The following is a 27245-nucleotide window of genomic DNA, read 5'->3' on the forward strand; positions in this document are numbered from 1 at the left end:
AATGGTTAGAATCACGATTAAAAGCAAACGGACCCTAATCCAGCAGCAAATTCTTCCCGGACGCGCAACGCACATCCTAGTACGCGGAGCCACTCGCAAAGCACGCAACTAATCAAGCGACATGCACGATTACTCGCACTCGTATGCGTCGTACCAATCGCTCGCTGCGTCGCCAGCCCATCACCACGTCCGCGCGGCGAACCCCGATCAGATCTGACTCGGCGACAGCGACGCGGCCGCGCTCCACATGGCCGGGCCATGGCCGGGCGCGCACGCGACGTCTCCACATCCCCAGAGACTGGCGCGCACGTACTCCCAAGGCATATTAGCTCACCGTGGGCCGATCGAGCCGGGCGGCCGGGCGCCATCCGCCATATATCGTCACCAACCGTCAAGCGGCCAAGGAATCTGCCATTAGACAATGGCGTTCAAATTGGATTAGTATAAACTATAAAGCCTACGCGCCGAAATTCTATTTGCACCGAGAGGAGGCCGGGGCGGTCGTCAGACCTCGAACGCTGCCAGCAGCAAGAGGCATTTAAAAAGCCTTTGGCCGCGAGATTGCAGATTTCAGGCGGATACGACATGGCCGGTAATTGAAACCGAATGTCGCCAAGGGATTAAACAAATGCAAAGATTCTATTCCATTCTTACGTTGCCATGCTTTGCTACTTCCAGACTCTAGAGTGACCGCCCGCCCCAGCTGCTCTGCTGGCGATCGAGTGTGTGAGCGCGCCGTGGCCATGCCATACAGACCGATCGATGTACCTTAACACGCACCTGCCATACAGACCTATAGGCGATAGATATACCTTAACACGCACCAAACTGAAGTCTTTGAGAAGGAATAATTGTCGCTCAGGTTGCCCAGGAGGGCACCCTCACCCAGGCCCACCGCGTTGTCATTCGCAGGTTGCCTCAGTGCATACCCGGTTCCTCACTGTTCGCTGCAAGTTGGGCATGTGGTGCTACCAGCAGACCGCGTTGGTGTCAGTTTGTTATAAAGCGTGAGGGTTTGTGCAAGGGAGGAGAACATTAGAGGAAAGGAACCTGAAACTGTAGAAGCATCTGAGAGAGCATGAGTGAGCTGGGCATGGAGCTTGACGAGGAGACGTTCTTGGACGAGCTCATGTCGCTGCGGCGGGAGGCGTCAGCGCCGTGGCAAGCTTACCCCGGCGTCGGCAGCATGATGATGAGCGACCTTCTCTTCTACGGCGGCGAGGGCGCCGACGCGAGGAGCGGCATGGACCTGCCGCCGTTCCAGGAGCTGGCACCCATGCCGCCAGCCGCGCCTCCGCACCCGCACGAGGACTTCAATTTCGACTGCTTAAGCGAGGTGTGCAATCCTTACAAGAGCTGCGTCGCCCTCCCAGGGGAGGCAACCGGCGGCCAGACGCTCACTCCTCTCAATGACGCCACCATGCTGGAGGAGGAGATAAGCGGTGATAAGGGGCTCTATGGAGGTGGGGGGTCTCCGCCGACGTTCGTCTTCGGAGGAGGCGCAGGCGAGAGCTCGGAGATGGCCAATATCAGGGCTGTCGGAGGAGCCCACCACAGGAGCAAGCTCCACGGCGCGCCGTCAAAGAACCTCATGGCTGAGAGGCGGCGGAGGAAGCGGCTCAACGACCGCCTCTCAATGCTCCGGTCCATCGTTCCCAAGATCAGTAAGGTGAGACATGTCTTGCAGCGTAGCTAGCCTAAGATAGTTTTGATCATGTACGCATATATGTAACTAGCTTGCACGGATCATGGCTCAGATGGACCGGACATCCATTCTTGGGGACACCATTGACTATGTGAAGGAGTTGACGGAGCGGATCAAAGTTCTTGAGGAGGAGATCGGCGCCTCGCCGGAGGACCTGAACCTTCTCAATACTTTGAAAGATTCGTCCAACAGTAACAACGAGATGATGGTGAGGAATTCCACCAAGGTATGCACGCGCGCACATTCACATACGCTCTCTAGCTTGTGCCTTGTAGGGCACATCAATATTGACTGTGTTCTCTTACACACCTGAACTGATTTTGATTGATCCATGTGGGTCGGCACAGTTCGACGTCGAGAAGCGGGGCAACGGGAGCACGAGGATCGAGATCTGCTGCCCCGCGAACCCCGGGGTGCTGCTGTCGACGGTAAGCGCGCTGGAGGCTCTGGGGCTGGAGATCGAACAGTGCGTGGTGAGCTGCTTCAGTGACTTTGGCATGCAGGCCTCTTGCTTACAAGTAAGTGATGATTAAAGGGTTTAATTCTGAATATTGTTTAATGCCCTTAATCTCTGCCTGAATCTTTCTTTACAAGGATTTGTTGTTTGATTAGCTAAATTCTGTTATGAATGGGTCTATCAATTTATGGTAGGAGGACGGGAAGAGGCAAGTAATAAGCACCGACGAGATAAAGCAGACATTGTTTAGGAGTGCAGGCTACGGAGGGAGGTGTCTCTAGCAGCTTGAAATCCGTCCAGCAAATATAAGTTGCATGATCATCATCATCGTTGTTGATCGATGCTTTCCATGGCCTTGCCCCATGAATTAATATAGAGCTAGTGTTCATCTATGAGTGTACCAAGTTATCTGAATCCCAGCAAATTAAAGATTTGCTTAGGTATTGTAAGTTCATCTGTTGTGTTTTTTGTATCATGGGTTGTATGTGGATCCATATTGTGATGTATCGCGCGACATGATTTGGGTTAATGCCAAGACTCCAATTGTTTATTCTGTAAGTTTAGCTGTGATTTTTGTTCTTTTCCTGGCAGGAAACGGTTCATATAGTTCTTGTACTTGAGCTACCATATGCTCATATGAGAAAACAGTAGTATGATAAGTTTATTCCCTTTAATCGCGGGCCAACAACTGTGCGAGACGAAAGCCCTTCGACGTACGTACTAGCATACTGGGTAAAGAACAAGGAAGACGCTGATTTCTTGATAGGCGATCCTGTTCCCTGTTAGTTCAGTGACATGCAAGAACAGTTGTACATCTGCATTTTAGTACGTACACTGCTACACACATGGAATGATTCGTTATTTTATGGCCTATTTTAAATGCTAGAAGCCATACATCGTACATACATGCATCAATAAGAACACATACAATTTAGCTACTATATACAAGAGCGAAGTCTCTATGATGGAAATACATATCAAAGTCCCAATATATCGCAGGGTACGTACTAATAACATCTTAATTTCCTACTAGCTAGCATGCATGCACGGATGCACCTGGGTACTTTTTTTGTTGCTTCTGGGGACTGCAGAAATTCTAAGCATGTTCTTACATATTATTCCTTCAATATGTACGTGTTAATTGGTACTTGAACGTTTTCATGTCCTATTTAGGAACTACGGAAGTTTATAGCCAGTTCTTAGTTTTAACCTCCTTCAATCTTTTTGCAGATCGAGACCCTGGCCGAGGCGGATCTTACACTTGCTAGGGCTGCAACCCTACGAAAATTCCAAATAATTAATTGAAGAGTCTAGCCTAAAACACACTAATCCAGTCTGAGGTGTAGTCTAATCCTAGTTTCGTCCCTGCATGCTGACATATGGCATACAGTGGCAGCCAGAAAATTTGGCAGCCTAGACAAACTTATAAATAAATAATTTAGTACTAAAAATATGCTCTAATTTATAAAGCGTCATCCAAATATTAAAATTTTGAAAAAAGAAAAAAGTGACAATATTATCGACCTGCCAATAAGTTAGATTTGAAGTAGTGGATCATTAGCTTTGAACTGGTAGAACAATATTATGGAACTAGTGGAACATTACGTTTGAATTGGTGGAACATTAACTTCAAAATATTCTAAAAAGTGTTGTAACAGTAGTGACACATAAATGAACGCAAAAAACAAACGAAATCTAAAAAAGAACAAGGAAAATTAAAAGTACAAAGCTTCGTAGGCATACTACCATACAAACAGTAAAAATAGACAGAGTGACACAAACGGTTTCCTATGACACATCGCTGATAAAGTGCCCAGTGACGATTGCTAAAACAAATCTGTCTGTAACATGATTGACTGTCTCGGTGTGCCAGAACACATAAGGTTTTCGATAAAACTGCATGTGATAAGACACATACAAACATTAATAAAAATTGTCTGTGATGTGTTATAAAATACAAATAGACATTAAAAAAACTGTCTGTGACAAACAATAGACGGATATTAAGAAAAATTATCTATGATGTGATATAAGATACATACAAACATTAAGAAAAACCGCATGTGTTTGTAGAGTAAATATTTTATGAATTTTCAAATGTTGTAAAATGAAGAAAAAATTATATGAAAATTGTAGCTCTCAACGAGATTTACAACTTTACAGTTTTTATTAACTTTTTTATTTGAAGTAATTTAGATGTCCAAATAATTGTCTAGTGCTCTATATTTTCATTTATTTTTTTAAAAAAAAGATTTTTCATCCGTATTGATGCTTCCGAGCGCAGCTGTCATTCTTTGGGCTTGCCTGCTTACTGAACACCAGGACTCTTTTCGGCCTAACCAGAGGATGTTTTGCAGGACTTCAGATCTGAAATCCACAATAAATCTAATTAAAACTCTATTAAACAGGGTGAATTTATAATTTTTAGAGCATCTTGATCCATAAATCTCCCTATATTCCTGTACAATTATGTAGAACGGTTAAAATATTACTCTAAATGTAAAATCACCTTCGTGAAAAATAAACAGCCCACCAAATTAGTTCACAGGTAGATCTAATTTACTATGAATATGTAGATTTAGAACAAATGGAGCTGGCCGTGTCAAACAGCCCTTAAATCATGTGAGATGTTAAAAAACTACGCACTAGGCTAGAGGTCGTAGGTTGGATGCCCACAAATCATACACGTGTGAAAAATCACATGACTTGTGACAACGTGGGCAGGGTGTGAAAAGTATTTTTTATTTTTCCTATATCCAAAATCTTATTTTTCTAAAAATAGTATCACAGATGATTTCTTAATAAAAATTGTCTGTGATACTTTATACGCACAAACGTTTTTTTTAACAAAACCCGTCTATGTATAGCTATGTTACAAACAGTTTTACTTGTTTATGACAAGTTCGATATCACATGTACCTTTACAGGGATGAAGTCTAAAATCATCTATGATAGAGTTTAACATCTATTCATGATAACTCGTTATGAGGTAGTGACGGTATAGAAGAAAAAGAAAAGACCTAAGTAATTAAGGCCTGCTCATTGGGGGTCGACGGCACTGGGCTGATGGCTTAGTTGGCCAACTTGTGGTGGGAGGGGGATTGCTGGTGGGTGTGCGCTGCAGCAGCCCGTTCTCCATGGTAAGCCGAGGTAGAGCCGGGCAGTGGCCCAGGGTTGCCGGGCCATGGCTGGCATAAAATACAATACATGTATGTGTACATTATTACTAGTTTAGATGGTTCTGCAGATCTCTTTTGGAGATTGATAACTAAATAACTAATGAATGTTCATCAAGTGACTCATTAGAAAATTATTGCAAGGTTTTGATAAATTGTTGAAGTAGTTTTTCTAGAAATTGTTGATCTAGGTTCAGAAATCGCTGCCAGGTTTTCATTGTTCAACTCGGTTTTTTGAAATTGTTAAACTAGGCTTTAGACATTGTTGCTAAGTTCTTAAAAATGTTTGGACGGTGTTCATTAGATATATCTAGTGAGCATTCACCAGATTGAGCCTTCCTTTTCTTTTCTTTACGTGTTGTGACTAAGTTGTAGAGGAAATGTTGTACTGTTGTTTTCTTAGAAAACAATAATTACTGTACACATGTCACAACAATATGCGTGTACTGTAACATTATTAGGTTTAACCATAATAAACTGGGCTACAGAGAAATTTAAATTTATGGTGCTAAACTAAGGTAGAGAGAGCATAGATATAGGATGGCTAGCTTATTGTCTCTAATAATTCCATAGCTCTATATTTTCATTTCTTTTTTAAAAAAGATTTTTCATTCATATTGATGCTTTCGAGCGCAACTGTCATTCTTTGGGCTGCCTGCTTCCTGAACATAAAAACACTAGGATTCTTTTCGGCCTAACCAGAGGATGTTTCGCAGGGCTTTAGATCTGAAATCCACGATAAATCCAAGTAAAACTCTATTAAACGGGGTGACTCTATAATTTTATAGAGCATCTTGAACCATAGATCTCCCTATATTCCTGTACAATTATATGGAACGGTTAAAATATTACTCTAAATATAAAATCATCTTCGTGAAAAATAAACAGCCCACCGAATTAGTTTACAGGTAGATCTATTTTACTGTAAATATGTAGATTTATGGAGCAAATGGAGCTGGGCCGTGTCAAACAGCCCTTAAATCATGTCCCAGGTAGAACCGTAGTGCGTGGTCCGAATACCCGGCCCAGACATAAACGGTTGCATACACCGGGCTATCCTCTCCGCTTCCGGCGCGGCACGGCCTCACCGCACGGCGCGGAACGACGACATGACGCCGCTTTCCATCTCTCTCCACCATCACCACCGCCTCCTCCTTCCCTTCCCTACCCCAATCCAAGCCCTAAACCCATTCGCTGCCTCCTCTCCTCGCCTCCACCCGCCTCCCAGACCCCTTGGCGTGTCCCTGCACCCGCGACCACTCGTCTCCTCCGCCTTCGCGGTCGCCGCCGTCGACGGCGACGAGGATGCCGTCATTGGGGACTGCCTCGTGTTCGAGGACGACGCCTTCGAGGCCACCGACCTCGACCTCCTGTCGTCCCCACCGCCGCCGAGCACCTCCCGCCCCGGCCGGAAGGCGGCGGATGCCAGCGACGGGGAGAGCCTAGTGCCGGAGAGGTGGAGGGACGCCGAGGAGGAGATCAACATGACGAAGAAGGAGAAGCGACGCATCGCGCACGGGCTGCGCTTCGGTAGCCGCCTCGAGCGGCGGGCGCCCCCAGCCGTGGCCGCCCCTGACGAGCTCCGAGCGTACCGGGAGGGGAGGTTGGAGGCAGAGATTGGGCACGTTCGAAGTGTATACTCGGGGCCGCTGGAGAAGGTGGAGGAGCCTCTGCCACCGGAGCCGGGGACACGCGTGGCGCCGAGGAATCCGAGAATGGGGATGGATGTTGGCAGCCTTGAGGACATTGCGGAGTTTTTTAGCAATCAGGAGTATGTGCCGGGCGAGATGGACGACGGCAAGACCCCGAAAAGTGAGTTTGATAGATTTTGTTTTACGATACTGAAATGTTTTTGCATTAGAATTGTGTATAGAGTTGATCGTTCAAATGGTTCGGAAGTGGTGTTTGCTCATGTCGGTATGTGTGTTGGAGATTTGCTCCATATGAGAGGTGGGAGCCACGGATAGTGATTACAGCATTTTTATATTTAAATTTTACATCAAACTGAAGCAAGTTTAACCAATCATACAAATATCAAGTCATTTTACCCACGAATGGCACTACAATAGGTAGAGATTAGAGTAGTTCATGAACTTATGGTGAATGTAACACCGATATCATGGGTCGCTCGGTGAGAATGAAATGTGGAATATGTGTATTTTGACTCCTATTGCCATGTTAGTATCTCCAAATGCTCATATCATACAGCAATGTATGCTCAAATGGACATTATCAATCTTACGGTATAAATTTTGTTGCCTTGGTAAATTTGGTATAATCATGTTAGTATCTCCTGCTATATAGGACTGACTGAGTGTTAGATGATGCCGCATTTCTGAAACAATACATCGCCTGCTGTGAGAAATCTGTATCTTTGCCATGAATGTTTGGCAGTTGGATGAAGTAGTGGTTTGGTTTCATACACTTATCACTCAGTACCAGACCAGGGTGAATTATTTTTTCTTTTTTGCATCATCATTTTTTTTTTTTTTTGTTATACATATGAATGATCCTCCTTTTCTTTTTACTTCAGGTCGCCGCAAGCTATTCACAAATGAGGAGAAGATTCTTCTGAATAAGCGAGTGCCTGATCTGGAAGCCGCTACTTCTGTAAGCGATCTGTGTTCAACGACTCAGTTGTTGTTGAGTCATTACTAACATGTTGTAGCAGCTACTTTACATGGGAGTCATGGAGATTTTTATACTCCAACCACCTAACATGTGTGCATCTTCTGCCTCCTAGCCTGTTTATGAGGATCGGTGTTAGTTCAAGTTTAGTTTCCTGTGTAATGTGACCTTGTACCTGTTCTTGTAGAGTAAATGGCTTCCGCTTCACTCAATTGCTGCATCAGGGGATTTCTATCTATTGGATAGTCTTCTAAAACATAACATGGACATAAATGCGCTTGATAAGGTAATTGCTACTGTAATTTCTGAACAGTCTCATGCTCTCATCTTAAAATAGTTATATGCCTACAAGGTTTCTATGGTTTTGAGGTCATGATTCATTGGACCTTTTTCTGGTTTCCTCAGGATGGTTTCCCAGCAATTCATAAAGCAATTCTTTCGAAGAAGGCTGCTATTGTCAACTATCTATTAAGGAATTCAGCAAATCCATTCATCCAAGATAAAGTGGGTACATGTTTTGTTTAGCATGTCTGGAAACAGTTTATATGAAGCCTATTACAAGTAGTGTTTTTTTAATCGGTCTTGATTAGTTTAGGTTCCTTGGTGCCTAGGTCTCAATGTTGCTCTTTGAGTATTTGCATTGGCTATTCTTTTTATGTTAAAGTTTATTACATTTGCCTCTGTTAATAATTAGTTTGACAAACTGTCATGCTCCTGGATTCCCTCTGGTTCCATGCAGTCTTATATATGCTATTTATTTTCCATGTGGGGTTTTTCTTTGTGACATGTCACCAACTTTGCAATTTTTGTGATACAGGATGGCGCAACCCTAATGCATTATGCTGTCCAAACAGCATGCAGTCAGACCATAAAGACTCTTTTGCTGTACAATGTTGACATCAATCGTCCAGATGATGTATGTTAAGTTCCGGAAGTGCCTTGCTTTATACTCTCTTCAGTTGGTTGGACTAACCGTGCAGCTCGGGCAATTTGCAGTATGGATGGACACCTTTGCATCTTGCTGTACAAACACAGAGAACCGACATTGTGAAGCTACTGTTAATAAAGGGTGCTGATAGAACTTTGAAAACCCAAGTAAGTAAAGTGAATATTCTAACATTTCTCAAATGATCCAGTAAGAACACATTTATGATTTACTTAATGGTTGTTTACATGGATTGCCTACTCCTTCAATCCTTGCATGATATCATATGTTGTCACCTCAGTCCTGTCATTGTATTTTTCCATAGTAGTTTCGGATGCAATTCCTGCATTCTTCTGAAACAATGACTCGGCTAAATGAGGAACAATTTTGTCTGTGAACTCACTTCAGGATGGATTGACCCCTTTGGAGTTGTGCCTCCGATTGGGTCATCATGTGCGGGCATATGAGCTTATCAAACTACTTAAAAAGCTTCGGAGGACAAAAACAGCTTGACTTAGTTCAGCACTTGGAGGGTGTATGACCCTGTCAAAGTCACTGAAATTTATGGCAGAGATTGGCTTGCTGGGAGGCCACCTTTTTTGGTGCATCATGGATTGGTTTGAGTTGTAGACAGGTACAGGTCAATTACATTGTTTTAAAAACATTTATGCTATTTCTTTGGCTCTGACTGGTACCAATTTGTTGCAGGATAGTTTACACTGGAAGCATTGAGGAAGCCAGTTTGCAGTTGAACCATGAGAATGGGACGAGCATACTTTAAACCTTTCCCTAGGTCAGTACTAAACTGTGACGAATTCAAGATGATGAATGCCAAATAATTGTTATGAGATCCGCATTTGTTTTTAGAATGGCACTCTCTCTCTTTTTGGCCCATTGAATTAATGTTAGGTGACATTCTGCATCTTAGATGATTATATCATGGGAAAGCCATGTTGCTTTCCATGTTTTTCTCCTTTAGGTGCAGATTCTTAGTACATTTATTCACTACTTACACAGATATGCAAAGAAACAAGAGGTGTACTTATCCTTTTTTATATATATAATTTGCTATGAGGCATTACGGAATTCTATTATCAAATATTGGATCCATTGGTTTCGTGGTTGGCATTCTTTGTTTGATTTTGTTTACCGTTCAGGTATTATTCCTGTTTTGCAGATTGTTGTTTTTTGGTACTTGTCAGTTGTCACCTGGAAACAGGGCCTGTTCAACCGACCGTCCCTGGGCTTGTAGAGGAGCATAGACAAATACATATGTGTTTCATTCCACTAATTTATTAGTTGCTGACAGTTTCACCTCAGATACCTCCAGAAATGCATGTTTCCTGATATTTATCAGCTGACTCAGCTCAGATATGTTTGCAAACCTTGATCACAAAAGAACAAGGATATGGATTTCATGGACTCATGTTCATATGCCTGGTGCAACTTCTTTGCCATCAGATCTGGCAAACAGAGCCACGCCAGTTCTGTTATCTTTTAAGAGTGCCTGGACCGTTTTTTGGTCCCTGGGTGTACCCATCTCAACCTTTATGGGCAATTACATGCATCGATTAAATTCCATTTGTACAGATCTTCTAAGCAACCAATGTCCAGGACCTTACTGCTGTACCTGCAACAACCTTCCCTCATCCTTTGCCTTCTCCACACTGCATAGTCCTAATCGGCGGGTTTTTTTGAAATAATATTATTTTATTAGAAAATTGCAAAAAAAAAAAAAATTAAAATTGGAAATTTGTAAAAATAAATATCAGTCGGCACTTCAATTGCCAACTAGCTACCTATCGACAATCAGAGTGTTGACATCCCATTTGGTACACACGTGGAGGCCTTTCGACACTCTAATTGTTGACATATTATGTTCCCGTAGATGATATTAAAAAAAATCATAATTTTTTTATATGATCTTAGATGATGATGATCTTTATATGAAAATTGTATATATCAATGATATCTACAACTTTCATGTTAACACTTTTCCATTTGAATATGTAGTTTTGATGCAAAAAAGTGGCTAGAAATTCCAGTTGTTTTCATATCTAAAACTTATAACCCTTTTGGGCATATAAACAGATTCAAATAGAAAAGTGTTTAGCAAAAAAATTGTATATATCGTCGATAGATAGAAATTTGTATATATCGTCGATAGAATTATATGTTGGTTATTTGGTTGTCGACAAGGAACTAGTCGGCACTCCACATATCAGCAATCGGAGTGTCGGCTACTACATATTTCTGCGATTTTCCTGGTGCACTTCACTTGCAACATTCCCAGGGTACGGACTTTGTAGTAGCAGCACGTTTAAGCATGCTAGCAACACACCTGCAGCTCGTTTAAGCTGAAACCAGCCCATGCAGGTGACATGCCTTTTCCAGCCTCAGGGCTCTCCAACATTTGCGTGGTAATTGTCGAGCTGAAATCGGCGGCAGATCAAATCACAGCAAGGCGACCAGACTAGCAAGCAGCAACACCCGCCCCATGCATGTGGCGGAGTGGCGCTTGTCTCTCTGCTCGAGCATATTGAATTGGCGTGGGTAACTGGACTGGGAGGGTGGAAGAGAAGAACACTGGGAACAGAAGGCGCGCGGGGTGATGGTGAATTGGTGATAACGAGGGCAGGAAGGTGACAGCGAGGGCAGGAAGGCAGCGCTAGCATAGCATGGCATGGCATGGGGCTGGGCTGAGCGGCGATTGGAGAAGTGAATGAGGGAATCTTTGTCTGACGCTATGGAGGGTCTGGGCGCCGTGCATCCTCCATCTCATCTATGCTATGCGTGTGAATGCCCCATATTCTCTACCTGTTGTCTCCTTTGATGCTTTCCTCTGCCATCTCATTCATGTTCGTCTCATTACTCCCCTAGTTACTCCTTTGCAAGTCCCAACTACCCATGGGAACTTTACTCTCTTGATTTATGTTGACCTGCGCTGGAGTACCGGCTAATCGTTATTGTTCCCGTGGAAAAGATCGAGCTAATGACATCATCTATCTCTCAGAAAACCATCCTACTGATATTTTTTTTTTTAAAAAAGAAACATCCTACTGAAGAATGCCAGTGGTAGTTGGAAGTAGGTCGGAGCAGACCTGATGAATTTGTTTCGGTCAATTCTCTGATTATATATATCGGAGCAAGAAAGCAAGTAGCATGACGCAGGTAACGAACTAGTTACCGTGCCAAGCTAAAATTTGGCAATAATGCCTATGGAATTTGTATGGCTTGATTTCTGATGCCAAAATTTGGTCATGACAAGACCTCTTGCTTGCAAGCCAAAACGTGAGCAAAATCGAGACGAGCAAAATGATAGTCATAATTGGCTTGGCTTCGTCACAAATGACCCTAGATCAGCCATGCATAGCTCGGCTGTCTACTTTACTGTTAGCGAATGCGGCCAAGGTACCATGTACCAGTGTCTACTCTTACATTGTTCTTGCTCTAGTATATCTGTGCGTCTATGCCTGTTGGATTGGATGAGGCCAATATGATGATCGGTCACCACGGTGTTATCATGGTTTGTAAATTGTGTTTGGTAGCATTTGATTTGGTACGTCTCTTGTCTCCTTCGCTATTACTCTTCACAAATGTTCTCCAATCTCCATGCCACTACGGTATGGAGTACAAGTCAGTTCTCAGCTTTGACCATTATTGTATTTGTTCGTGAGATTTGCTTTTATATTGTCAATAAAATAACAGTCCAAGTTGGATCAATTTCGATCTTTCAAAAAAAAAATGTCTAGGGAGCAAGACAATACTGCTGTCTGTGTGACCATTATTGTATTTGTTCTGAGCATAAGAACGTTAGAGCAAGCTGAACCTCGTGATGATCCACTGTAGTAGCTGCAGCAGTTCTCTCTCCCGTTTCTTGCTCTTTTACTACGCGTGCATACTTAATTTCGATTTCGATAATGGAGAGTACAGCAGGAAGACATGATTGAAAAAGAGGCAGAGGGGGAGATAAGCTGGAGCATTTACAATCTGTATAACTTGGAAGCTGCACCGCAGTACTGACGAGTTTGGTTGGTTAAAGAAAGTGTTATCTTTTTTGATGGATGAAATGATATTGTATAAGGTGATACAAGAGTTAGATATATATATTGATATAATGCTATCTCTAACAGATATTTTAAAAATTTATCTTTTATAACACTATTATAACATCCCTAACACTATTACAGCTACCATATTTCTTACCTTTTATTACTCTACTTCTCCACTCGGACCCACGTGCATACTCTACAAACAGTGATAAAGGCTCTCGTATCCATCCGCAAAAATGCTGCCACCCACCTCTCATCCGCAACACTGTTTACCCGATACGGATTCCGTTGGAGCCGAAAACCGAGCGTCACCATCCGGTATTTTACTGTAGCACTTAAAAAAAGTACAGATGCGGAGTCCGTTGGAGATAGCTGAGAATGTTTTTGATTGGATATATTAGATGATACGAGAACATGTTTAGTTACTTAATTATTTTATAGAAATAATAATTTTTATATTTGTTATTATCAACAGACTATACTAATTAGTACTAATCATTACTAATTCTAATTAATTATAATTTGAGTTGGCATAATCATCACTAAATACCCACAATAATATTTAGCTATGGTTAATAATATCTAATTGTAACTAATTTTGAACTAAAAATCCTTAAAAACCATTGATAATCACTAATCATCACTAATCACAAGTGATTGCGGAGTTGATAGAACCTGCATGGGGTTGTTCAGCCGATTTTGCTGCACGGCTCGGTATAACATATTCTTGATATATTCTAAGAATCTGAAACATCTCATCCTGAACGGAATGATGCGATTCGACAAACCAAACATCACAAAATGCTCAGATCCTGCATTAACTCATACATGTATCGGTTTATTCAACCAATTGAAGGGATCAAATGGCCCAAGAGGAGAGTACATTTAGCTCTAATTAAAAATACTTCTACCGAACTCTAGAATAAGTAAGCAATCTTAGCCTAGATAAATAGTAATATAACTACACAATCAAGTTAGATGAAAGTAAGTAAACAAGCAAGTTATAACACAAAGTAAATTGTAGAATTGAAATGTTGCAAGAATGTAAGTAAATACGGGAAAGTAAAGAGATGGACAAGAAGACACTAATTTTTTTTTCGAGATATCGAGGAGTTGATACTTCATCCAGTTCTCATTGGAGCATCCACTAAGGATATCGCTCAATCTTGAACCACCAAGACTCAAATGCTTCCTTATAATTATCACTTCTCTATCTTCAGATTAATGGGTATTAAACCAAGCATAAAGCTTCTCTTGAGACTCCCTCCCACAGGATCTCCAAAGAGCTCATCAAAATACCTTCAATCACCAAGACTAGTTAGGTGTTGCCAACTACCAAGAATAACAAGTCAATAGCTTCACTTGATCAAGATCAAGCCTAGACTATAATTAGATGCACACTTGCTACTCCCTATGCACTAATAAAATCTTTAATCTTCAATTAAGAACTTTGCAAATCACTCAAGTGCACTCTTTTGCTTCTTGATTACACACAATATTTCTGCTCGTCTGAGATGACAAGAGATAGAACTAAGACAAAGTGAGGGGATATTTATAGAGGCTAGAGGTCCAAATCTAGTGGTTGCTCAACCACCCACGATTTCTATGAATACCGGATGATCCAGTGTACTCCTTTTCACACATATCAGACCATCCGGTGTGTATTTTTTTTCAATGGCTGGTCACTGCCAGCTGTCATTAGTCGTTACTATTGAAAAATACTCCGGCATTTTCTGTTCACACATCAGACCATCCAGTAAGTAACATCTCCACTGAGCCAAAAGCAAAACTTCTGAAAAATGCTTTGGTGATGCATACGTAGTGATCACCAGATCATCCGTTGTATTCAACTCTATTTTCTGATAATTTACACAAGTTTTGTAGAATACTCTGGTGTGCACTCGGTGCTAACATTGGACTCTAAGTGTCCTTTCATCTCTTTGTAATACTTAAAACTAGAAGATCATTAATTTTGATGCTCATATCCTTTGCTCGTCTATAAAATCAATTTTATGGACCAAGAGTACTCAATCATTATTGTGAACTAAATTTTTGATATAATTCAAAATAAACTTGCTAGTCACAATAATACGATTGGCATTAATCACCAAAACACTTACTATTTACCTAGGAGACTAGATGCTACACCAACCAAACACACACTTAATACAGAGAGGTATGAGTACTCCAGGAGGATGGAATGTGGTGTGTGTATTAGGGGTTACAACGGGTCGGATGGAGGCCGGATGGAGCAAAACCACACTTGAACCGAAACTTGATAGTCTAAACCTAACTTGAACCCAAAGTGATGAACAGGTGAAAACTGAGACCCGAACCCGCACTCGTCGGGTACCCGTTGGGTTTCGAAGCTCGCTGAGCAGAGAAGCGGGCGAGGAGGTCAGGCGGGGCGATTGGGCGAGACGTTAGGGAGGTGGGGCGGGGAGGCGAGGTGATGGCGGGGCGACCAGGCAGGGCATCGGGGAGGTCCGAGCAGGGTGGGGCGGCGTCGGGGAGGCCAGGCAGGGCGGTGGGGAGGCAGAGCAAGGAGGCGAGGTGGTAGTGAGGCTACCGGGCTAGGCGTCGAGGAGGTTGGGCGGCGCAGCTAGGTAGTAAGCTAGGGCGGGGCAGTGTGGAGGTTGGGTGGGGCGGCAACGAGGATGATGGCAGGGACAGGGGGTGGCGGTGGAGAGAGGCCGCGAGGGGAAACAGGAGGCCAGGCTAAATACTATTGGGTGAGAAATGAGACGGTGAGTTGGGCTGGATTGATGGGGTTGGTGGTGTGAGTTGGGATTGGCTGATAGGTGAGTTGTGCTGGGATTGCGGGCGATCTGTGGGCACATGCGAGTGAAATTGAAAGCGTGAACCCAACCTGGTCCATTTCGAGTACCCGACCTGTCAGAATTTTGAATGCGGACTCGTCCAATGTAGAACCTATAGGTACCCAGACCCACGGGTCTAATTGCCATTCTTTGTGTACTTATGTTAGAATAAAAGTTAAGTGGCTAAACGAGCATTATAGTTTGAATCCGAAGGGAGTATTTTTTAAAAAATGTATAATTTCTCATATGTCATTGACTAAAACTTAAATTATTGATACGTCATTAGATCCCACAAGTCAGTGACTAAGGTGATCACAAATGTCATAGACACAAGATGACATATTAGGGATTTAAGAATTTTACCTGTGACATATAAGAAATTGTCCATTTTAAAAATACACCGAGAGATGGGAGGCCCCTATGACGAGTAAATTGTTTCGCTTAATTTTAACTCATGTACAAGTCATATATAACCAGGATCGGATGGTTCAAATCACTTGAAAAACATTTCCCTTAAATCCGAGAGCTTCAACAAAGGAAACAGTTCCCTTTACAATATCAGTGAGACTATCGAGATAATTAAACTGAAATGCAAATTACAAGTGTCAAGTAACTGCTGCATATGCATGCATTCGTGTGGCAGGCCTCAAACAAAACGACCAAGAATTATCAGCACAAGTGCCCGGAGACTTCGCAGTACCATAGCATGTTGCAGGAAGCACTCCCGTTTCATGAGTTCAGTAGTCCAGCGGTCGACAGAGCAGAAACCGTGAAGATCTGAATAGACAATCTCGAGCGTGCGAGTTCAATCCTTCTCCGGAGACCATATGTTCGAGATAAAATTATCAAGTTCATCCTACTTTGGGCGACTACAACATGTGACATGTAATTGCGCAAGATATAGTACTTGAATGGCGATTAATATTTTACAGCATGCATGCACAATAAACCAGTTGGAGGAGGTACCAACCATGCATGCAGTTGAGTAACAATATTCACACATTCCCCTTTCCATGCAATGTTGTAGTTCCAGTTCTTGCGCAACACCCAAGTAGGACATATGATGCTTTTCAACGAAAACGTATGCCCATTTCCAGTACCCAGAAACTCAAGCATGATCTTAGTACTAATTCTAAGCATAGGATGACGGCGAAGTATCTACCATGCATGTCTCAAAGCTGCATGGACACATATACGCATGTCGGTATGTACGTTACACACGGTCGATTTTTGCAAGAACCAGCTACTTAAAAGGTGCACCAGAACGAAGCCATGCATGTACTTGCATGACACTCCTAGACGCATGCATGTTGATATAGTCCGATCCGTATATAACATAAGCGCTCGTACCTTAAAATGCAAGTGATGAACATGAACGAACTCAGACCGTAGAGACGGTGCGACCGCGTATATATGAAAGAGTACTAAGATATTGGCACGGCTCAATCAGAGAAAAACCCCGGCGATCTAGCAGCATCGCCCGAATGTCGTCTGAGTGAGCCGAGCCAACATCATAGTTACCATTTCATTCCTCTCCTCCTTTCTGCAGGCACGATATGGTGATGGAAGGAAGAAGACCATGTAGATGGCCATGACCATGCGTGGAGCTAGCTAGCTCTCTGGCCAAGTAGAGAATAGAGAGGTGTTGCGAGAAAAGAAGAATGGACCGGGGATGGGGCTGGAGAACGGAGGGAGGCCTCCAACTTATGCACCTCTTGTGTGGGTGGGCATTCAAGCCCCCCGGCTACCAAATGAGTAAGACAGGCTGCGGCATTAATAGAAACCAGGCCCTGTCTCTCTCCATCTCCAACGTATGGAGGAGTACATAGACGCATATGTAGGTGTAATGACATAAATGAGATTCCCCGGGCCGGCTTTCCCTGACTCTTAGAGCTAGCTAGCTGCCTGCATGCATGTGTGTTTCTATGCAAGGATGCTCAGCAACTGGAACTTTGTCTGCCTGTGTGCCTGTGCATGTGTATGTTTGTGTGTTTGTGTGTGTGTGTGAGAGAGAGAGAGGCTGTGAGCGAGGAGATGAGAAAGCCCTAGCTGCTCCAGCTAGCTAAGTAGCCGGCGACGGTGGCTTTGGAATGCATGGCCGGTTTCTTTTACCACCGGACGGATGCAGCAGGCAGCCATTACTGATGGTGATGGACCGGGGTCCGGAGAGAAGAGGAAGAGGAAGAGGGAGGGAAATAGAGAGGTTGGAGAAGGGGAACGTGCATGCTACTCTGCCATGTTTTAGGGCCGGCCGGGGGAGTAAATGTGTCACGGATCGGATGCGATGCGATCGGGACGTGCTCGCGTTTAATTTTCACCATTTTCCATCGGTTTCTGAGTCGTTGGAGGAGCGCGACGGATGAGGACGATTCCGAGCTTTGATGAGTCTGCCGGGTGAGATGTGGATGGATGGATGGTTACAGCATTTACGAAGGTGCATGCACCATGGGTAATTACTTCAGTTTGAACAACTTCCACAGAAGGCGAGGGGCGCCGGGAGAAGAAGAGAGCAAGGGAGACTGGAGGAGACTAGAAACGGAGAAAACTGTTGGAGAGGGAGTGTTTCCTAACGACATCTATTCATTATGTATATATATATACTCTCTACAATTTACTTTAACAAAAACGAGTACTTCATTTTTTTAGGGTGAAGATAACTGGGGTTGAACAACTTGAACGCCTAACTGGAATATCGCGATGGGCAAGCCATTTAATGGATGGATGGATGGTCTTATGCGTGCTCATGTTTGGGGTTATATTATGTGGACTTTGAACTTGGACGTGAAAATGACTCCTTCGGGAGAGAGACATGCAATAGCGACGTAGGTAGTTAATTGAATCATGAACCCATATTTGTGTGTAAGTCCATTTTATTGAGAAACACGGTTCCACAATATAGGGGTAAGTCCATTTCCCCAAAAATTGGTGGGACGTACAATGTGACTTTTTAAGAGGATATGTGTGGTCTAGTGTCATTAAATATTTATCGAATTTGCCGTCTTCTTAATTTGTTGCACGATGGTGCCTCTCCTGCAATCTCGATTTGGTCTCAAAATAAAGCAATATTTTGGTCTCATCCCTATCTCTATTGTCAATTCCAACCGGAGGTAGTATTGCAAAACATAGTACTTTGATTAAAAAATAAGTTGTTTATGACATTGACATGGTCTTGAAAGGGACACATTGACTTGCAATTTCTATAAAAATATCAAATAAATATAATTACATATTATTAAGATATTTTTTATGAATATTATAACATCAATCTTACATTGTTAGTCTGCATATTTTTTTATACCGATGATTAAGACTAAATTTTTGTTACCGGTATGGATAATAAAAGTGACTACTCGTATTTTGGACCGGATGGAGTAAGTAGTGGTAGTCTTGTGGATCCAAAATTCCTGCTCATTGTTTTTATGCTAGTATTGAATTTCCCGCAAGATTGTGTGGACACATGGAGCAAGGTTGATGCATTTAAAACAAGATGTAGAGGATAATACATAATAAATAAAAAAATGCCCTGCATAGTCTGAAACAAAATAATATTCAGATCAAACTTCTTAATTAAGTAACACGTACGGGTACTCCAATCGACCCCAAGAATTGCACAAAGCAATATTTGTGTCACCGCTCTTACATCATGCCTAACGGATTCCCTTCGCGACCTAGAATTCCTTCATGAAAGGATCTTTATTTTCTTTTGCGCTCAAATGGTTTTCCTTCACAGTTTCATTCACGAAGAGATTTCTAATGTTATTACCTTTAGGATGGTTCTCTCTGCTTTCACTTTATGAATCTATTTGAAGTGAAGCTGTTGAAAATAAGAGAAATAAAAGGAATAAGAATGGGGAAGGAAATCAAGAAGGAAAAGAAATGAAGTGAAAATGGTTGGGAATGATCTTATGTTGTTAAAAAAAACTCTACATTTTTTCCTTCAAACCTAATTTTGTACGAAACTTGAGTTCTAAATGACAGGATTGACCTGAATAGGAGCATGATAGCAAGCATACTCGACACACTTTCTCTTTAGTTTTGATCAGTGTAGGACCAATGTAGACAATTAGAGGGGTGAATAGATGCCTTATATATTTTTTAAATAGATAATCTACTTCTTATTCATACAACGTTTCTCAAAAATACATAAATGGGAGCATAAACTTTAGAGAGAAAACAAGAAAGAAAAATCCAAAACAACATGACTCCACAAATAAAATATGAATCATAGGCTCTATTAAGAACCATTTTATATATCTTTAAGTAAAAAAAACTTGAACAAAGAACAAAGCAAAAAGACAAACATTGAAAAAAGTAACTTTTCAAGTTGATAATCTATAGGCAAGGGGATTCGAGACTCTCTCAAATACATGAGTATATGAATATTTATGTCTTTAGAAACAAGAGGAACAACTTTCCAAAGTTAAAAAAATTACAATTCAAAGACAAAAACGAAAATCAACAAGAAAATCGAAAAACTTGCACCGAATGCAAGGGAACTAAAAGAAGACTAGAAGGAGATGAACACAATCTCATGCAAGAAAATAATCTTCATTAAGCACATATGTCAATATTTTTGGTAGATTATAAAGTTATTTTTCTCACAAAAACTTTAGCTTATTATAAAGACTAAGCATATCCTCTCCTCTCCTCCAAAACCTATCACGAGCCTCTCAAATGACTAACTCAAAACTCTCTCGTAGCTCTACTCCTCTATTTATAGTCCATGAGAACTTCCTTGGCCCCTTACTTATTTCCAAAATACCCTTTACCGGTAGTACACTGCTACCTACCATCGGGGCATTTTAGTCCAGATTTCGCTCCTTCCATCAAACTGCCACAACTTCTTCACAGCTTAGCTTCACATTGACGCAAGCTTCGCCATGATGCCACGTGACCCTCCAGCCTTCTCATAGTTTTGCGGCCAAACCCTAGCATACTTCTCAAAGCGTGATTAGCTGTCACTTGCTTTGCTTTAAGCGAGCGCTTCAATGTCGACACATGCGCTTCGTCTTACGATCTTGACCGTCGGTAAGTCTCTCCCACTCCTGATCCCTCGGACCGCCTTATCACTTGCACCGACATCCCCTTCGCTCAACTTTGTCAATACGTTGTCTTCATCCTTCTCCATCCATACTTTGCTTGACTTCCATGTGTACCACTAGGATCTTCCTTGACTCTGCCCGATCTCCTTGATCGTTCGGCACCAAGTCTCCTGCTTGGCCCCGATAATCTCGCCATCGATCGTCAAGTCACATCCATCACTTGCATACCATGAAACAAGCAAACATGTTTCTCTCACTCCAAACCATCTACAGGTTAGCTCAAAACAAAAAATTTCAAATAAAAGCACATCATGTAGAAATCGTGAACACCAGATGTTCCGATGTTGTCGGAGGGTGAACTCCTGTCGCAGGGATCCTGGTGGACCCCTTTTTAGAGATTCGGCCAGGGGGATGATCCTGAATATGTTCGCCTAAGAAATAAATGGGTATGAATGCGATGGCCGGCGGTGCGTGGTGATCTAATGCGGAAAGGAGTAAATGCACTGGAGTTTAGACAGGTTCGGGCCGCACGGGGGCGTAACACCCTACTCCTGTATGGATACTATAAATGCCCTGAGGACGTTCCTCAAAGATGTTGCTGGTTACAAAAATGTTGGTCTATCTCAAAGCCTGGGGCTCTTTGTTCTTCGGCCTGTCTCGTGTTGTTCACTTCTCAGCCGTTGTTTCTTTTGTGCTGTGTTCTTGTCTGTGTTTGTGTGTCCTCTTTTTGCCTCTCCTCCTCTTCTTTCTCTGTTTATTCTGTGTTACCGGCTGCTTTAAATACCCGCCGGCAGCAATGTACCCCGAACGGGAGGGGGGCACGAGTTTTGAGACACCATAAATGGAAAGGGCGTCATCATTTCCTTTGGGCGAAGTGACCGAGGATGGAAAATACGTCGCACGCCCGGTCATCCGTCACCATAAATGCACTGGCAACGGGCGCCATGGAGAGGGCCCACCGGGCAGCCGCAGAGCGGCCTGGCATGCCCGCTCTATCTTGTTCCCCTGCCACAGCAGCGCGTCAGACGGAACGCCTCGGCCCTTACGACGTTATCCCAAGACGGGCTGGATAGCACGGGATGGGACCCGTGCAATTAATAACCCCACACCTCTTTGCCAGAACATGGCAGGAACTGACGTTGAGCGCGGCGGGAGCAGTTGGAGGTGACAGGCCATGCACGCTCTTTAAATGCGGCCTTGGGCCTTTGACTGGCTGACACCTCATCGGTGGGCCCCTCGGGGGCCACTGCCAGGGGGCTCCCTGGGTCGTTGGGGTACCGAGTGCTCGAGGGTACTGTTCACCTCCTCGAGCACTCTCTCCCGAGAATGCCCTTTCTTGTCCTCGGGGAACCAAGTGCTCGGGGGTACTATTCACCTCCCCGAGCACTATCTCTCGGGCACACTTGTACGGATCCTTGGGGAACCGAGTGCTCAGGGGCTGCTGCACGCAGCCCCGAGCACTCTCTCCCGGAACTTCCTTCGGTGGGTCCTCGGGATACTTGGGTGCCCAGAGGCCACCGCTAGCGGCCTCGGGCACGTTTCTCCCGGTACTCAGCTCTCCTGGTCGTCGGGGGACTAGGGTGCTCGGAGGTCACCGTATACCTTCCCGAGCACTTTCTTCCCGGTACTTAGATTTTGTGGATCATCGGGGAACTGGGGTACTTCGGGGGCCACCGACTGTGGCCCCGAGCGCACTCTCCCGGGACTCGATCTTTTTCACCTTGCGGGAGATACTCCGCGGGATGGCGCCATGTGGCGGATTGCTGGCCTGGCCTCAGGATTTGGGGACCCCTGGTTCCTGATACACCGACAGATGTGTTCTGTCTCTAAACATCGGACCATCCGATGAGTCCAAGTCCTTTGGAATTTCGCCTCTGCAAGAAAAGGTCTGGTGCATTACTCCGGTGTTCAGTGTCTAGTCCCTAGAACATCTGATGCCTTCATCTCTACCAGAACATATTGTTCCAATCCCTCTGCAAAAAATGGCCTGATTATTAGTCCGGTGTTTAACCCTGCACACACTGGACCTTTCGGTGAGTACCAATGCACTAGACTTCACAATTTCACCATCTCTGTAAGAAAAGCTCTGGTGTACTCTCCGGTGCTCACACAGCCAATCACCGGACTGTCCAGTGGGTACAACTCACCAGAACCCAGTTTGTATCCTTTTCTGCCGAAATAGTCTGGTGCTTACAAGCAGCCAACACCATACCATCCGATGCCCATTTCAAATTTTGCCGCCAAACTAAAAACCCCCGACGTTAGCATCAACACCACATTAGATCATCCGATGAAGCTAATTTTCCAGATATCAGATAATCCGATGAGAACAAATCACATGGACTCAGAGAAAACCATTCAATTCGATTATCCTTCAACTCAAGTTAGTCATGAACAAGAATAAGCATTAACAAACACATGCTAACTAAGTTCAATTCAACTCAAGCATTATCAACGACTCGTCACACATATCAATCAAGATACTTATCCATTTGATTTCTCAACAAGATTGAGAATTCCACTCGATAAGTTCATTCTTTTCTTCAACCTCTTGATTATGCTGCTGCACTTTTTCTAGATATGGAAGTCTAGCATATAAGCTGTAGCATGCTTTCACAACAACCAAGATATGCTAAGATCATCAGCTCCAACTACACTGAAAAAGAAGTATGCATTTTTACTTGTATGATTATATTGTTGCAAACTTATTTGAAAAATCTACTTAGTATAAGCTAGCATATCACCACAACAACAATAACAGAGCTCCTGGGAGCATCAACAAAAATGGTGTATTTTACAATGAAAAAAATAGATGTGTGATGCATTAATCTTCCCTTCTTAGGATCATAGGCGTGTTCCTTATATACTATCTAAGATTTATGACTGTAAGAATTATCAAGTCCCATAATCTATTTAGGTGTGAAGCACTTGCAACCCAGCCATGTAGACTAAAGTATACTAGAAAAATTGTCAGGCTTGAAAAAACAAACAATAGCTTTTGCCAAAATCCACAACGCAAAATTGCCATATCTATTTTAACTATAGAAGTGGCTTTTTTTTTGTCAAAACTAATGAAAATGCTGTTCCACTAAGCTTGATCAGTTAAGTACTTAATGCTCAAACTGCATAGATGCAGAGAAGTATATCAAGTAGTAACTGGTACCTAAATTTCTGTAAAAAATTATCCTTCAACTGAACGTGAAAAAGAGAGAGACCAAATGCCATCTCAAACTCAAAGGACAAAAATGTTCATTAGCATAAAGATTACACAAGTATTTGTCAATCCCTTATGAGTCCTAGGCAATCAGATAACATGGTTCCTATTGTTAACTACCGACACCGCCACATAACTCCAAGATGAGTAGCCAATGTCCTCACCTTGTTGCTAGTGGACACATGCTAGTTGCAGTGGTCAGCCTTCCGTGAGATGAGTTGTCCACCATGCATGCAAGATAATCGGCAACCACATCAACCAACAGCTGATGACATGCAAATTGTGGACTTCTACCTTCTTATGCGTCCTGCAAATGACATGCATAAAAATAATAAAATAGCAAAAGTAGTTATCTATAGATAACCACAAAAACAAAATTACCGGAGCAGCACAACATTTTCTAATAGAGTCAATGGCAGAAGCAGCACCCAAACGTTCTCCCCATTTACTATATCAGTTAAAAAAATATCACCTTATACTACTGGAATAGACACAGGTCTCTCTTACCAAGGAAAATGATCTATTTTCATCCCACATACACAAATTTGCATACATCATACGTATATATCCCAATACGTACATACTCTAAATAGCACCAATAGTCCAATACCCCTTATGAAGGTGTCAATGATATAGCTTATGTACTAAACCTAAGCAATATTTCCTAAGAATAATGCAAACAAAGTGAAAAAAGTTATATATCTAAAAGAAAAAAGTTATATATCTAAAAGAAATACTCATCAGGTACTATGTTCAGACAAAATGAAAAAAAAAATGTGTATCTAAAAGAAATACTCCTACTCTGTTTAAGACAACGCATGCAAGTCTGAACTTCCTGTGATGCAGCTAATCATAAAATTTTAACATGTGCCATAAGATCATGTCTGTATGCTTGAAATTTAAAAGACAATAGCAGCTGACCCACCGGTAGTAGCATTCTCAGTACTGTTTGCTACTGCTAAATGACAATGCTTGCTACTGCTAGCAACGTTTTCTTTCTTCTCAATTCACTCCAGCTGCTCCCACGTCCTTATATAGTGTCCTACAACTACACACATGGTCAAGTAGAAAAAATTATAAACCGAACTGCTCAAGAACTCAAGAAGTGTTCCAGCGGTATAATTTCTCACGAATTATTAGCAGGTCTGTGGAAGCGGTGGTATTAGCCGCCCGGCAGGCAAAGGAGACATGGAATAGGTTGTGGCGTGTGGAGGCGGTGGTATTAGCTGGGCAGGTCGCCGTTGCGCTTCACGGGTACGGCGGGGTCGGCCGTCGGCGTGTGCGAGCCGATGTAGCGCTCAGTGCGATTTGAATGGGGAGTTGCGTTGAATTGGCGGCCGTGGGGAGTAGTGGCACATGAACGAGGCCCGAACGGCGAGACAAAATGACAAGGCGAGGTGTTGGTTGGAGGGCATGGCATGGCAGGGCAGGCCGGACCAGACCGGAGCGCTTCATCGCAGCTTGACGGTGGTTGCACGGCCAGACACATCAACTTGCACAGGCATACTGACACATGCACGAGAGAGAGAGAGAGAGAGAGAGAGAGAGAGAGAGAGAGAGAGAGAGAGAGAGAGAGAGAGAGAGAGAGAGAGGGTCCTTGCGGTTGCGGTTTCAGGCGGGACGGGAGCTTGAATGCGAGGCCCGGGAATCTTGTCCCGCCACACCGGCTGCTGCTTTGGGCCCGTCCGCGGCGTAAATGCGGCGTTGCCGGACGGACGGACGGACGCGCCATCATCCCATGCCGTCGTACGCCGGTTGTGTCTGCCGGCCAGGGAGGTTGATTGATCGGCACCCATTTGTAATGGCCAATGGCGTGCAGCTTGCATGGGAAAGGAAAGGCGACGACCAAGCTGAAACAAACTGAGGTCAGCCACGCGTGTGACAGTAGTATGATGTTTGTGATCCTACACTTCCCCCACCCTTTCATCTGCGATAGAAACCGCAGTTCCCCGGTACTGTGGCAGCCGGGCGCTTCGATCGACGCACATGCCGTCCACAGCCGGCAGTCCATCCAACAACCGCGGATTCGCTTATGGGCTTGCCTCACCAGATGGTCCACGGGCTATACGTCTAAACTATAACATGAGGCCCAACCCGATGCTGAGAGCTGATTTTTTATTATATTTTTTGTTTAATATTTTTAAGAATACATGTCCATTTGAAAAAATTTCATGTGTAGGCTACCGTCGCCCGTTGAACAAGCAAGAAATTGTAGGCTCGATGCTCAGTATATTTAATAATTGGAGAGAGGAACATCTCGCCTTAATATACATCAGAATATATATGTATAATTGTTTTTTTTCCAATATAACTTCAGTATACGGTAATTTGAAAAATATTGCATATTTATTCGGCAAAAAATGCTAATTGTGCAAATAGTTGTTCAAATGGCATCACTTAGTAGTTCATTCCATTCTTAAATTTGGTTCGATGTCATTTTATCGATATTTCTTTATTTAATTGATGTAAAAGAGTGTGAGTTAATTTTTTTTAGAGAAGTAACATTATGAGGATATAAAATCTAAATTGACGAACAATAAAGTTGTGAAGCACAATTATCATATAACCTGGCACGGGGATTACATATGCTGATAAATATTACATGAAACGTGTGGTTTATTATTGCTGCGCGAATGGGCCCTACCATAAAAAGATGACGAAAACAAATGTTGTCATGTATGGTACGCGTAAAGACTAAGATAATAGTGTGTTACTGCTAAACCTAAAATACCTTAGAGAATGAAAGTAGGCCGGGTTACAATAGATGCTCTCTACAGAGTACACCTAAGATATTTGCCCTTTCGCAGGGCATCAGGGCCATCCACCTTAGCGTGACGAGTCCTCTTCCGCTTCCTTTCCCTCTCTGCTTCACGTGCCTCAACCGCGACACGTTCTTTAGCTACCTTCATCATGCGCTCCTTCTCCTGAAACTTGAGTCGTAGTTCCTCATGTTGTTGCTCGTACTTCTAGCGTTCGTAAGCCTCATCATTACGGAGACTCACAGTCATGGGTCATCCCTTCTTCTGCTTTGTCTTATCGGGATCAGGGATAAATACACAATCGGACCTAGGTTCTTTCATGAAAGAACTATACATCCTAAAACACCTCATGGTTCTAGGTGTCAAAAAGAGCTCCCTTCTTAAAATACTAGGAGGCATACCTCCGAATCCTCATACCCGTCACAACACACGCGGTAATCACATAGGAGCATGGCTTCTGCAGCAGCA

The 27245-nt window shown here is 43.2% G+C and overlaps 1 protein-coding gene and 1 pseudogene across 1 annotated transcript; both read left to right on the forward strand.

Annotated features, from left to right (window-relative positions):
* The first annotated feature begins 892 nt into the window (after positions 1-892).
* LOC133916964 (transcription factor BHLH3-like) lies at positions 893-2720 on the forward strand. The gene is made up of 4 exons (XM_062360875.1): positions 893-1669; positions 1758-1931; positions 2053-2223; positions 2357-2720. The coding sequence occupies exons 1-4, from the start codon at positions 1079-1081 to the stop codon at positions 2441-2443; spliced, it is 1023 nt and encodes a 340-aa protein (XP_062216859.1). The 5' UTR covers positions 893-1078; the 3' UTR covers positions 2444-2720.
* A 3601-nt stretch (positions 2721-6321) lies between these two features.
* On the forward strand, positions 6322-9576 carry LOC133916965 (ankyrin repeat domain-containing protein, chloroplastic-like; annotated as a pseudogene).
* The last annotated feature ends 17669 nt before the right edge of the window (positions 9577-27245 follow it).

The sequence above is a fragment of the Phragmites australis genome, chromosome 4, assembly GCF_958298935.1.
Source record: "Phragmites australis chromosome 4, lpPhrAust1.1, whole genome shotgun sequence".
Taxonomy (NCBI): domain Eukaryota; kingdom Viridiplantae; phylum Streptophyta; class Magnoliopsida; order Poales; family Poaceae; genus Phragmites; species Phragmites australis.

Bases quoted from the DNA above. Each gene is read 5' to 3' on its own strand.
- LOC133916964 (XM_062360875.1), top strand. From the start codon at position 1,079: ATGAGTGAGCTGGGCATGGAGCTTGACGAGGAGACGTTCTTGGACGAG. The intron at 1,670-1,757 runs GTGAGACATGTC...ATCATGGCTCAG, and splicing joins TCGTTCCCAAGATCAGTAAG to ATGGACCGGACATCCATTCT. The intron at 1,932-2,052 runs GTATGCACGCGC...GGGTCGGCACAG, and splicing joins TGGTGAGGAATTCCACCAAG to TTCGACGTCGAGAAGCGGGG.